At 45.1% G+C, this 13,731-nt stretch overlaps 2 protein-coding genes across 6 annotated transcripts; one reads left to right on the plus strand and one right to left on the minus strand.

Annotated features, from left to right (window-relative positions):
* Positions 1-115: 115 nt before the first annotated feature.
* On the minus strand, positions 116-8,974 carry vdac3 (voltage-dependent anion channel 3). Of its 4 annotated transcripts, none has more exons than XM_037482418.2 (10): positions 8,857-8,974; positions 4,292-4,408; positions 3,347-3,418; positions 3,117-3,166; positions 2,133-2,285; positions 1,986-2,038; positions 1,647-1,874; positions 1,412-1,562; positions 1,136-1,193; positions 116-1,044 (listed from the first exon to the last, which is right to left on the minus strand). In XM_037482418.2, the coding sequence occupies exons 2-10, from the start codon at positions 4,404-4,406 to the stop codon at positions 953-955; spliced, it is 972 nt and encodes a 323-aa protein (XP_037338315.2). In that variant the 5' UTR covers positions 4,407-4,408; positions 8,857-8,974; the 3' UTR covers positions 116-952. The 4 variants fall into 4 exon arrangements, with proteins under 4 accessions (XP_037338315.2, XP_062418277.1, XP_037338318.1 ...); XM_062562293.1 differs by lacking the exon at positions 8,857-8,974 and adding an exon at positions 4,762-4,857; XM_037482421.2 differs by lacking the exon at positions 4,292-4,408.
* Positions 8,742-12,464, plus strand: enkd1 (enkurin domain containing 1). 2 transcript variants are annotated; one of them, XM_037482413.2, is made up of 9 exons: positions 8,742-8,840; positions 9,708-9,821; positions 10,223-10,313; positions 10,455-10,679; positions 10,857-11,029; positions 11,116-11,259; positions 11,456-11,598; positions 11,708-11,844; positions 11,938-12,464. In XM_037482413.2, exons 3-9 carry the CDS (start codon positions 10,229-10,231, stop codon positions 12,096-12,098), a joined length of 1,068 nt encoding a protein of 355 aa, XP_037338310.1. In that variant the 5' UTR covers positions 8,742-8,840; positions 9,708-9,821; positions 10,223-10,228; the 3' UTR covers positions 12,099-12,464. The 2 variants fall into 2 exon arrangements, with proteins under 2 accessions (XP_037338310.1, XP_037338309.1); XM_037482412.2 differs by having other exon boundaries at positions 11,708-12,464.
* The last annotated feature ends 1,267 nt before the right edge of the window (positions 12,465-13,731 follow it).

The following is a 13,731-nucleotide window of genomic DNA, read 5'->3' on the forward strand; positions in this document are numbered from 1 at the left end:
AAGCCATCCTGAGAGGTTGGGTTTATTGTGTCTTACACTTGGCTTGGTCCATAATGCTGATTAATAATGGTTTTGCAAAAAAGTATGCATTTGAGAAAATAGTCAACTTCATGGATTGTGGCAAAACTGTTACCTGTTTCGTTTAACTCCACCACTGGACTACAGTATGTAGATCTTATGAAGTAATGACAGGTGCTACATACGTCAAGTATTTGTAATTCCATGTCTATTTGGGTGTAAAAAAATGTTGAGTAGTATATGTTGAACAGTATTTTACTTTAGTAAACTTTAAAAATTTTTTTAAAAAAAACACTACATAGCGTTAAATATTCTTTATTTCAAATCAGTTTGCGGGCCTAATAGTTGACTAACTCTCTTACACAAAGCACAGCACAGATTTAGCAAAATGTAGTGGTAAAGGTCCAAAAGCTACACAACACAGAGAGGGAACCGTCTCCAATTTCTGTCAACCTTTTTGCCAAAAAGACCTGAAAGTGAGGTCAAACAGTGGAATCACAGAGCACTAGATCCCAGAAGGATCTATTTTCTGCCTCATTTTCTCCAACTTTTATTGCATCTTGTTGTGCGACATGTGAAAGAAAACTGTCTCTATCCTCGAAAGCATGCAGCAAAACCACAACAAATTGAAAGCAGCTTCCTATAATAATCTAAAAAGTTCACCTGGACGAAAACATTCGGACCACACAGCCCAAAATGAAAAGGTGCTTAACGTCTTATTTCAGTAAGAAAACAGATTACTTTAGATTTAAAATGAACCCTCACAACAATATTGCTTGGTTCTTTCAAAACTACAGCACTGGAGGGTTTGAAGACTGGCTTTGGGTTCAAGGGATAAGGCAAAAGTGTGTGTGTGTCGGGGTCTCTGAGTGGCTGTGTGTGTGTGTTCACATTCGGTACCCCGTGTTTCCTCCACTGTCTCCGGCTGACCTCCCTACGCCTCCAGCTCAAAGCCCAAGCCCACTTTGTGCCCGCCGCCGTTGACGTTTTTCCCATCGAGCAGACCAGAGAGGGTGAGCTTCACTCCTGTTGCGGGGGGGGGGGGGGGGGGGGGTCACATTTATGTATCAGGTAGCGCCTTTTGCTCTTTGTGTCATTACAAAAACAATAGACTCACCTGGCCTGAGGTTCTGTGTGTAGCCAACTCCAACGAGGCAGGCGTTGTTGACTTTGGCCTGTGAGGGGAAACAAAACCCCGCGGCCGGGTGAGACAATGGGGAGGAAATCGGGGGGGGGGGGGGGAGGGGAGGGGGGTGGCATGTTAGCCAGGAAGAATCCTACCGGCTCTGCGGTTCATCGGACCTTTCCTCGTGCACTACGTAGTCTCACAGACTGACATGCTGTATTTTAATAATGAAATGCATTGCAGTGGTGGTTTGGGATGACTGCTTACAGACAGCGAGGCGTCCTTGTCCAGCTGGTATTTGGCTCCGATTCCAAAGCGGGTGTTGTTGCTGCCGGCCGTCCAGGCCAAGTGGACCGCTGTCTCCAAGTTGCTGTTCACCTTCTGGTAAACGGAGCCCGCAAACTCGGTGCCGTCGTTGCTGAAACACAAAAAGGTGGCGCTCAGAACTTCCTCTCTCCATGCTGCCGGTTTCACATGAGTCACCTCAAGCGCCACGACTCACACGTTGGTGTGAAGCTGGAAGTCACCGGCTTTGTATCCGAGGGCAAAGTTGTTCTGGGTCAGTTTGGATTTGGCCGTGTCAAAAGCCAACTGGTAGCCTGCCAGCCAGCCCTCGTAGCCCAGCACGGCGGCGGCGTGGGCGGTGGGACCAGCCACGTCGAACTCCAGGTCACAGCCCACATTCACAAAGTCCTGTTTGTAGGCAGACTTCAGCTTGGCACTCTTCTTGCTACAGAAAGAATATAACAAAGGAAGTCATGTTTTATTATAGACGTCCTCATGTATTGACTAATTTAATAAAGACGTTGAAAAGCCTCAAAATGAACAGGACTGTTCTTACCCAGTGTTGGGCACAAAGGAGGCGTCCAGACCGAGCTTCAAGCCCAAAGCCAGCTACAGATAGTAAGACACAGAGGCCATTGGGGATGAATGATCTATCTGAAAGTGTATGTATTGATGCGTTACACGTGGTGACATTTGACTGCACCTGGTCCTCCATGGTGATCTCTGTGCTGAGAGTGTTGTCTGTGTTCCATTTCTGGTTGAAGTTGAGACCAAGCGCCTTCATTTTGTACTTGGTCTCCAGTTGGCCTCCCGACTTCCCCGTGTCGGTGTTGTTGGAGCCAGAGGTGGAAAACTCCTGCAAGGGAGGAGAGGGGGATGGGGATGGGGGGGAAGATACGCATAAAGACAGATTAGAGCTCAACTACAGCAGCTAGAAGCAAGACGGGGGAGGAAAAATAGAGGGAGAAAAGAATAAGGAGGGTGGGGGAAACGAGCCCCACCTCCAACGCACAATCTACTCTCGGATTTACACGGCTGGTTATTTAAAAAGACAAACTCCCCATTCTAAGATGGATGAATGAGTTGGAGAACCCAGGGGTGACTATGAGGGAGGATTGGGCTGCAGCAGGCGGAGCTACCGCTGCAAAGGAAGCACTAGGCAGGAAGCCTGCGTGTCGTACTCACAATGCAAAGTACCACTGGCCTGTGTGTGCGCGCACACACACACACACGCACACGCACGCACTCTTACCATCTGGCAGGAACATCCAAAGAAGAAGCAGGGGAAAATAAATCAGAGAAAAGAGATAGTTAGGGAGAATTAAACAGTCGACATGCGTGAAAATGGAAGGTCCAAACGTGACACCAAAGGAAGTCATTTACGTTTGAGTTTTTGTTCTTTTGAGTTGAGAGGGATGTGTGAATGTGCACTGTGGTTTTACCAATTTATAGGAACGCAGACACACAACACATGGAGCAAACTAACGTTCCACTTTATTCCTTCAGACACGAACATGTTGTTTCATAATCTTTGGCAGATGATGCCAATGTGCTGCCTGTGCAGATTACTCTGACTTCACATCAGGCAGCAAACACACTTCGCCCTGAGGCGCTGCAAAGGCAATCATTACGGTGCGTCACTGAAACTCAAACACATTGCGCTGACAGAGACAACGGCAGTACTCACAACACCACTCTGGGACTTGGTCTTAATGTCCAGCTTGAGAACTCCATATCCTTGGAAAGAACAGGAAGTTCAAATCAAAAAGCATCATAGTTGTGCATAGTTAAGCAGCTGCAGCAGGAGTAAAGTGACCAACAAGTCCAGCTTTAGGACAGCTTCGTCCAAAATGGTTGCAAACAAATAACCGCATTATGTCATGCATATTATTATTATTATTATTGTTGGTAAGTTACCGAAGCCCTTGTTGAAGATGTCCTTGGCAGCCTTCCCTAAGTCGGAGTATGCAGGAGGAACGGCCATTGTGCCTGAGGGGGGGATAGACAAGCAGGTTATGAAAAAAGCATACGCAACAACAACAAAAAACACACAACTATTTCAAGAAATAGTCCAGCAATTATTTCACGCGCTTCCATAAAGCAGGAGGACGCAGGTCTGAGGCTGAAGATGGAGGAATACGAGCAGCTCCTCGTGGGAAGAACAGTCCTCGCTATACAGGACATCAGCCTCATTTGGGTACACTCACCATCTGGTGGGGGGGAAAGGGGTGGAGGATTTCCAGCGCCCTCTTCCATGTGACCCTATTGATGTGCCCGGCTGCGACCCATTAACAAGCAGCCAATGTTGCTGAACTAATGCACCCGATTGTCTGAGAGGAAGGGACTCCAAATAAGCATTAACAAATATTGTTTTAAAAAGATCACACAGCCATCCAGCTGTTTTTCCAACATGAACAACTCTCCATTCCTGTATATACTGTGTGTTTTGTTTCCAAATGCCAATGCAAGAGCGCTAACCTAAGCAGCAGCGACTTGGAACTGTCATCAGGGTCCCCCGGCTCAGAGTATGTGTGTGTGTGTGTGTGTGTGAAGAAGACCTTTGGAACAAGGTTGCTCAGCAGGAACATTTAGAATTTCTTACTACTCAAAGCTGCTTTAAGTGACTCTGAATGCTCTGTGCTTTTGTCCCTCCACTAATAATCACCAATCAAATCCTTCTCATTGTTTCTGCAGAGGAGGGACCCTGGGACCTCAGTTACCTTCGCTGCATTCTTGCGCTGGAATTGACACACGCACATGCAAATCTGGCCCTCACAAGATCCCTGTTACTGCGGCCAAAGCTCAATCCAGGTCCCGGGTGATGCATGGTATGTCCCTCTCTGCACCCCCCTTGCCACTCACCATGTCCCTTGGGAACGCGCTGCTGACATGTCCCACAGTGGCCTTTGTTCACCACCCGCTTGCCTTTCCCTGCCTCGCCTGGCGGTACCTCGCACACTGCTCCTTTCTCTGCCATGTCTCCTCGGGGAACAGGAAACGCATGGAGGAACAACAGGAAAACTTTTGGCAAGAAGTCCGGTGCTGTGCACAATATGTGGGCTTGCCTGGGAACTGACTGAGCTTATTAGCATGTTCCCGCAATTAGCATGTGTGCCCAGGCCAGCAGGGGATGGACGGGTTGAGGGTAGAAAACATGATATGGTGAAATAAATAGAAACCACTCATTCATAGAAGCAGCCCATTCCACCAACACAAGTCCCATTTGATGTTGTCCATAATCGTGCAGCCCTACGGGTACTTTACATCTCAGAAGACACTGGATGACCAACATTTTTTATGGCCTTAAAGATCTCTATTTCTCTCATACAAACCCCTGACAGTGAATCACGGTGTTTGTCGTGTGGTCCTGTCCGTCTCCGCTGCAACCCGCTCACCTTGTCTGCCTGTTTCTCTCCTGGTAAGCATGCAGCTCTAAATTTAGCCCAGGTGAACCCGACACTGCAACACACGTGACTGGGGCTGGGGGGGGTGTCTGCATGTGCCCACCTCCAGGTTCAACCTATTGGATCCTGTATGACACTTGCCACACATCTCAACGGCCTTGACTCAAAGGTCAAAATGACAGCCACAATCACAAAGATGGAGACAAATAATATTTTCAGAGCAGTAGGAAGTGTGATATTAGTCCATGTTAATCTCACAGTGATGATAGTTGTATGTGCTAGTAGTCATTTTGTATAACTTGTGTCCAAAAAATCTCTTTGATGTCATCACACATATAGATAGGATTAGGGAAACAAGACCCACCATCTACTCTCGGATTTACACGGCTGGTTATTTAAAAGACAAACTCCCCATTCTAAGATGGTAAATGAGTTGGAGAACCACAGGGGTGACTATGAGGGCGGAGCTACCGCTGCAAAGGAAGCACTAGGCAGGAAGCCTGTGTGTCGTGGGTCCTGTTTCTCGTACGTGGTTCAACTAAGTCGATCAGATGTCCCATTATCCAGCTCAAATTAACGAGATGATTGACATCAGGCTATCTCTGATTCGGACTCAAACTGTCTTGTTAGTTTGCACCAGGGGGGTATTGCACAAAAGTAGAAAAGAAATCCAGGCTAAGTGATTAAGTGCCGCTTGACTTAGTGTGACCTGCTCGTCACGGCTTCATCGGTTGCACGTTTGCCGAGTCGCGCTGAGAAGGAGGCGCTAAGTCGATCCAGGTGTGCATGGCTGAGATAAGTGCACGTCCACGGACATTTATGATTGTTTCACGTCTTTGTTTTATTGCTGTATCGGTGTTCATGTGCTAAATGCGCTGGTTTTAGTGCAAAGTGTCTTTGAGTAGCAACATGTAAAGCACTATAAAATGTATGATTATTTAGCCTATACTTTGCCTTAAAAGGGAACAAAGGGAATCAATGTTCCTCTGGAAACTTACACTAAAGACTACCGTAAATCCTCAAATAGTGGCTGGGGCTTTTATTTACATAGGCTGGACAGCGCACCGGCCTGTATTTGGGGCAGGCCTTTATTTATTACTTACTTACCGGTATCTTCTGTTATAGAATTTTATTATTTAAATAAAATAATGGGCATAATTACAGTAGGCTAATATCATTCATTGCATATGCATGCAGCACTTGCTGCAACCATTTACCGATAGGCTGCCGGTAGAATGAAACCGGTAGACCTAGAGCTAATCAACTTTCTGGAGACTAAGCATTTAGAAATGAATCAGTAATAAACCATAGTGTGTGTCAGTCTTAGGTTTATCGCGTATAGCACTTTATTTGCAGTGTCCTCCTCGTCGTTCTCCTCATCCTGGGCTACTTGCGTGCGGTTCTCCTCCCCCCGCTGCGCCAGCGCATCCCTACCAGCAGCGCATGGCTGTCCCGCTTTGAAGCAATGGATGAGATCACTAATTGAATCCCGGTCTTTATTTGAGGATTTACGGTCATTTCAAACCTGTATTCACAATGCAAGAATGTTTTACAATATGCACAAATCTCTAGAATATATTTCTAAAATAATGTGTACAGAACAAACAAGACAGGAGAAGATCCTGGCAACAGGTCAAGATAGAATTATTTTGCATGGTTGGCGAGTGCCTTAAAAGTTTGCAAATGGTGTAGATATTACTTACAAGATGCCTGCTCCCATATTTTATTTAAACTGATTTTAGCAGTTAAAAAGGCTAATTTGTCTGGCACTGGAGGGGGGGAGGTGCCAGCACCATGTAGGCTTCACCACAGCTTAGGAATCTGCTCTTGTTTTAAACCAAAGAAGACCTGGGAGGGACAACTACGGACTGATCCACCTGCAGAAACTGTCCTCTTCATTTTAAAGTACGGCACATTAAACCAATCACCCATTTATACACATATGTGGAAATCCTCTTTGGTGTAACACATTCTTCTGTGGCCATGAAGGTACTAAAGATGTGTGCTAAGGACTTCACTGCCAAACACACACTTGACAGCACGGCAGCCCGTCTCATTATCAGCGCTTCTTCATCCAACACGTGCTTCAGAAATGGGCATCATGGTGCAGGAAGAAACACGTGAAGTTTCGCCCACCCTAATCCCGCCCCGCCCAGGCGGTCGGTCCGCATAATACACCCCGGGTAGTTCGACGTGCTTATTATCCGGTGGACCTTCTTACGGTCCGTGAAATATTGTCTGACATAAAAACGGTCCGTGAGGTAAATGTTTCGGACCACCGATCTAAACATCTGCAAAAGTAGAGTTTAAAACCAAACTGATGAGAGCAATAGTGACAAGTGATGCATGTTAATAAAAATAAATCAGAACGCATTCAAATTAAAAGCAAACTGATTAAAACCGTACAGGTTTACACTCACTGCACTGTATTAGCCACACCTGTTCAAATGCTTGTTAACACAAATTGCTAATCAGCCAATCAGATGGCCCAACTTAATACATTTAGGCACGTAGACATGGTGAAGACTACTTGCTGAGGCTCGAAACGAGAACGAAAATACCTTGTTGATGCAAGAGATCAGAGCTGAATGAGGGTTCGAGAAGAAACAGTAACTCAAATAGGCAATCGTTACAACAACCAAGGAATGCAGAACACCATCCCTGAACGCACAACACGTGGGACCTTGAAGAAGATGGGCTACAGCAGCCAAAGACCACAGCTAAGAACAGAAACGACTACTATTCGCACAGGCTCACCAAAATTGGACAAAGGAAGGACGTTGAAAAACGCCTGGTCTGAAGAGTCTCGAGATCAGCTGCTGTAAAGTTGGGTCACAGTTTGACATAAATCCACCCTGTTCAGACAGAGTTCACTGTACTCCAATGGCCTCCACAGTCACCGCATGTCAATCCAATAGAGCACCTTTGGGAAGAATTAAGGCCGTTCTAAAGGCAAAACGGGGGTCCAACCTTTTGCTAGCAAGGTTTATCTGATAAAGTGGTCGGTGAGCATAATTTTAGCTTGGGTCAAATGTTAAAGAATCACCCACTGGTTGTATTTGTGAAGCTGAGTGGTGGACGTTTTTATTGAATGTAGTATTCCAAACAACCTGATTATTCACGTCCCACATGTAGCAATGAATTGGACATGTATTTAGTACATGAAGAACGGCGAGGATTCAACATGGGACGAACCCTGATAACGAGCATGCTGAACTTAAACCAACTGTTAAATGGTGTAAACAGGCAGTTACACAACACTGGACCGTGAGATAAAGGTTAAACCAGAGGCATGTGGCTGTGAGATAAGGTCGACTGAAGTCAAGTTACACAAAGGCAATTTATAGCTCCAGGAGCATGAGGTAAGGATGCACGTGTTCCACGTGGTCCACTCAATCACCCTGTGCACGGCAACGCTCCGATTGATGTGCGTGGGCACTTGATGACCGGTTTGTTTTGGGCGTCTCTGGATAGACTGTGACCAATGACATGATAGCATTTTAAAAACTCTTCCACTTACTCCCATAACCGGACCCTGGGGTTTATTATGCCTGATATTTCCATCGATATAGCCGTAGTGGGCAACAGATAAGGGTCCCTGTTAAGTAGCTGTGGACTTTGTGCTTCTTTATCAGGTTAAAATGGTGAAATAAAATGCAACAGTGGACGAGTATTCAAACGGAGCAGATGCGTCCACTTCTGGTTTAAATAGTGCGGTATGTGCGCGCGTGATTTGTTTGTACAATTAAAACTTTATTTAAACACTAGCAATAAGGCAAACATTACACCTTAACACCTACAGTGGTGCCCCACATACCGTCTCTCCGCATCACATTGACGTAAATACATTTAGAAGAACGAGTGCAGGAAAGCAGTTTTTCTGCACTCGAACTGTCCCCCCCCCGACCCGCTGCTGTGGGGGGCACCTCTCAGAGTCAGAGGAGACAGCCGTCACGTGGATGAGTGCACGTGGTCAATGCCTTTGTCGAAAGTAACAAAGAGCCAAAGTGAGTTCTTTCTTACCTTTGTCGGGGGGGGCGCAGCGTGCAAAGTGTGAGGGGCTGTTCGGAGCAGCGGGGCGCAGTGAAGGAGACAGCTCACACAGCAGGCAATGCGCATGCGTGAGGCAGACCTCCGGCCGAGGGCGGGGCCGTTGTGCAAGTGACATTGATTAAAGAGACTTATAGGACACTCAGTTGTACTGTTTGTAGATGTTTGTAAATGTTGACAAATGCACATTCACACCGGCCATACAATAATATGTTATATTTAATATGTGATAATACATTATTGCAACAGTTGGAAACACAACTGCGGAAATGCTGCATTTATTTTGGTCTAATAAGGCACTTATACCACTCGGGGGCAAAGACCTCTAGCTATATTATCCCCGAGGGAAATATAAATCAATCCCTGATGAAAGCCTTTCAGGCAGATCTTATTTGTCAGAGTAAGCACAGTGTAGACTTTGTCCCCTGCTAGCTCAACCAATTGAATGGTTATATTTTGAATCGTGGTTAGGACAAATGCAGATTAAAACTGTAGATGTGATTTATGTGTTTTAGATTTACTTCATTGAACGTATTTGGTATACCTGCAAGGCAAAAATGGGGGAATACAAACACGGGGGACACCAACAGGATTACTATAGAAATAGACGTATTAGTCAGTGTGGCTCAAGCATGGTCAGTAATTGTATGCACTATTAATATTATAATTACTATCGTTCCCTTTACAACTAGTCAATTAAATAATGTGACACAATCTGCTAAATTATTTGGCTAAATTTGGATGAGTTGTTGATAAAAGTCACGCACGTTTTGGGCTGAGGGCACAGGGCGCCTCTCTTCTATCAGCTCTATTTCTGTGCGCAGGTGCCCCGTTGCCATGATGAGGAATACGTAAACAAGCGTTGTTAAGGTTGATACCAAGCGTCATCGGTCGGCGTGAAGAAATATTCAACAGCTATACTGGCAGGTATATAAAAGGTAAGGTCATGAATTTGAAAACGCTTTGCAGATCATTTTTACTATAAACGCAGGTGTGCGCTTCATTCTGGGGAGGAATATGTCCGACAACTTTATGATGCACGATCATAGCTGTACGACAAATAAAGATTAGGAATGATCGGGTCACATATCCACTCATTTATTCCCTTTACACATAACGCAATCAAAACATAAACTTAAAAAACTAGTTACACTTCTGCAGCCCTATGAGCCAACAAAACACACATTACACCACCTGCAGGCTGACTGGTTGTTCACTGTCTGCTTGTTGATCATCAACTTCATCATTGTAAAGCTTGTATATTTGACTGTAACTTAGCTACTACTGTAACTTGAAACAAGTTTTCAACCTTCTTTCCCTCCTAAAATCTACTCCACAGATTCAGATGTGTGAGGGACTTTCAACAATATCTGGGCCCATCCCCCCAGACCCTTCTCTGTTCCCTCAGTACTACAGACGACCGGCTTCAGGTTAGATCACGGGGATCACCGACGTTAATATATATACATAGGGTCTCATTGAATTGAAATAGGAAAGGTAAATAATACAGTCGGCCTTGTCACAACTTTAGACCCTAGTGACCTGGTTTGGTTGTTTCATCGTTTCTCCAGCTCATGGCCGTTTAGAGGGAAACCAAGACGGAGCTTTGGCCCTACTCTCGGGGCCCCTCGCTCCGGATCCGGTGAAGTACCCCGGCTGCTACAGTGCTTGTAACCCGGCGCACCCTCCCCGTATCGGCCCTAACGCCACTCATATCCTCCAACGTGGACAGAGAGGGGTGGTGGGGGAGCTGCTCAAATTAGACTGTGTCGCCATCACCCCTGTTCCCAAACAGAGTAAGGCAATCATTTCTTCAGGTCTGTCTTGTATTGAGAGATAGTGTGAGTGCAACATATCATTTATATCTTTTAATAATAACTCCATTATTTTAAACTAGTCTAAGGTGGATTGCGTTCTTTAACCCTGAACAAAAATGTCAAAGTGAGACAACTTTTGCGATTGTTGACCCTCAGAGCAGCGGGTACACGACTTTGGCAAAGAGAATGTACGGCGGCTCAGGGAGATCCAGAGACGCTGCAAGGAGCAGGAGGCTGAGAGAGCACACTCTCGTCCGGTTCCAGTGAAAGCCCTATGGACCTCCTCCAAATACCACAACGTCCCATCCAGGGTGATGGTCGAGCTCCAGGTAAGGAAGCAAACCCGAAAGGATGCCATACCTTGAGTCATTAATATTTCCTCTGGCTCCCTTATTATGCAGTCTTTTTGGTGCAGGCTTCCAGTCCATCTTCTAAGCCACGGTGTCAAAACTTCCTAAAGGCCCACTCTACTGCCCCACCAAGGTCGCACTCTAAATCCTCTCCTGTGGCTTTGCAGCGCTCGATCTCCTGTAACTCCATACATGACCGCAACATGCAAGTGAGAGTTGCAAAAGATTCTTTGTGTATACTGTAGATAAAGGCTCACATGGTCAGACCACAGGAGGTATAATATATTCATTTGGAGTAGTGGTGGACAAGTAGTGAACTATTCATTTTCCGGATTTTTTTCTTCTTTTTGCTGTTTATCTATTTATTTTTGTTTCGCGTCTAAACATTGTTGTATGTTAACACAGTTACAGGTGCAAGGCCAGGCAATAGACTTTGTAAAACACAATGCCCGGTCTGCTGGGAAAACGGTGCTGCGTCGGTCCCAGTCCCTGATAAACCTCAGAGAGAAGCCTGTCCCCAGTGCCGTCAAGGGACAGGTGCCTCAGTAGTGAGTATTCTCATGACTTACACACACAAAACACCATTTTTCAACAGGTAGACTTTACTGCTGTTGCTCATTTCTGTCTTCCCTCTCCCTGATTATTAAACACACTCAGTCTCAAGGATAGGAAAGAGCAGTGGCATAAAGAGGCGGAGGAGATGAGGAGCAATGCACCTGATCCTGCAGTCCCAGCTGGTCACACTCTGATGCATGAGAGTGAAAGACAGGAAACTCTTAAGTCCCTCAAAGAGAGTATGTCTCTGTGTCTCTTTGCCTCTTTGGAGTACTACATGAATTGTGGATATCTGCTTCTCTCATTCTGCTGTTTGCTTAATGTTTTCTCAGCCCATCGTACCCTCGTGGCTGAACTGCTGTCCCTCCCTCTCAGGGATAACCATCTGAGCCTTCGAGCACGCCGGGCTTGTCTTGATTGTAAACTCTCTGAAATCGAGGAAGCTGTTAAAATATTCTCCAGGGACAAAGTTTATGTAAAAAACAATTCCTAACACACAAGAAGGGAGGAGCATTAGATGGCCCTGGAGATACTTTACTGCTTTACTTTACTGAATACTGCTTTATTCATGTACATTTTTTGTAGTTGCATTATGTGACACACTTTACCATGTTAATAGATGATTATTTGACATTATTATTATTATTACTGCTGATCAATTACAGTAAACATGCTACTGAATAATACAAATGTATATATGGAGCGCTGTGCGTTTATTGTTGATAACTGCTATCTCATCAAAGTATATTAGAGGAGTTTTGTTTAGTTTCATTTTTGTGTAAAACTGGCTATAACAAATATTTTTGTGAAGTCATTGTATATCATTATTTTTTAATTTGTGTGTATTAAAAGGTAGCATGCGGTACACTGTACACATCATATGTACTCAGTTTGTATGCTGCAGAGTGCTGGGGGTGACGCCTTCTCTCGAGGCAGTTGAGCACAGCTGCTCCGTGAATGCGTCAGACACAGGCAGTTTGGTAGACATGGAGTTTGAAGAATTGAGGGGAAGGGGGAACGAGACTCGAGATAAACGTGTGAATAGCAACAAACGAACAAGAACTGACAATGAGAGTACAGATAGTGAGAAAGAAGGAAGTGAGCCAGGGCAGAGGATAAGATCTGATACGTATATTGTCATAATACGGTTTAATGAAAAGGATCAGGAGGCAATGAAGAAATTCAACCCGTTTTTGCTCACAACAACTCCGGCAAGTAAGATAAGGAAGATGTTATCTGCTAGGGTCCTAAATGATGGCAATGTAATGGTGAGATGTGCAAATGAAGAGCAACTTCAGAAAGAAATCAGTACAAAAGAAATAAGAAAACTCAAGGTGTTAAACACAGGGAGGTTTGGAGTACACAATGGTGGTGGATGTAAAGGAGTTATCACAGGGGTGCCAGTGAATGTTGGTATGGGGAAGTTAAAAAAGGGCTTAAAAGAAGGGAAATCTGTGCTCAAAAGACTAAAAATGACAAGATGAGGAGTACAAAAGGACAGTGAGACCATACTAATTGAGTTTGAAGGAAGAAATTGGCCAAAGAAGGTATACTGTACCTGGGGTTCTGATCTGAGTTACCCAGTGAGAGTGTATGTGCCAAAGTGACTGAGGTGCTTGAATTGCCAGAGGTTTGGGCACATAGCAAAGCACCGCAAAGAAAAGAGGGGATGTGCTAAATGTGGTGGCAACCACGAGTATGGAGAATGTGGAGCAGCCAAAGTGTTGCAACTGTGGAGGAGCTCATAATGTGGCATATGGAGTGTGTGAGGTAAGTAGGTGGGAGAATGAAAGCCAAAAAAATAGAGTGGAAAGAAGAATCACTTATGCAGAACCAGTAAGAGAGGCAAAAGTAGAGAACACGGCTACCAGCATACAAAAAAGCAAAGAGGGATGAAGGGCATTAAGCAAATAGCAGGATATATGGATAAGGATATCCAAGGATAAATACTATTTAGTTATTAACAGTACAGCAGAAGTAAAAATCCAAAAATGATCAAATACAGCTGGTTGTTATAGCAGCAATGAACCACTTAGGGTTAGTAGGACTGACATGGGAAGAAGTGAGGGAGAACCTCACTAATCAGTCTAGCCAGGAAGCACCATGGGTTGGTCCGCATTAATAAT

Source organism: Pungitius pungitius, chromosome 5 (genome assembly GCF_949316345.1).
Source record: "Pungitius pungitius chromosome 5, fPunPun2.1, whole genome shotgun sequence".
Classification (NCBI taxonomy): Eukaryota; Metazoa; Chordata; class Actinopteri; order Perciformes; family Gasterosteidae; genus Pungitius; species Pungitius pungitius.

Coding starts and splice junctions, on each gene's coding strand:
- enkd1 (XM_037482412.2), top strand. CDS start 10,229: ATGTGTGAGGGACTTTCAACAATATCTGGGCCCATCCCCCCAGACCCT. Junction 10,314..10,454: donor CTACAGACGACCGGCTTCAG/GTTAGATCACGG, acceptor TCGTTTCTCCAG/CTCATGGCCGTTTAGAGGGA. Junction 11,260..11,455: donor TACATGACCGCAACATGCAA/GTGAGAGTTGCA, acceptor ATGTTAACACAG/TTACAGGTGCAAGGCCAGGC.
- vdac3 (XM_037482418.2), bottom strand. CDS start 4,406: ATGGCAGAGAAAGGAGCAGTGTGCGAGGTACCGCCAGGCGAGGCAGGG. Junction 3,419..4,291: donor GCGCGTTCCCAAGGGACATG/GTGAGTGGCAAG, acceptor TCCCCCCCTCAG/GCACAATGGCCGTTCCTCCT. Junction 1,045..1,135: donor CACACAGAACCTCAGGCCAG/GTGAGTCTATTG, acceptor CCCCCGCAACAG/GAGTGAAGCTCACCCTCTCT.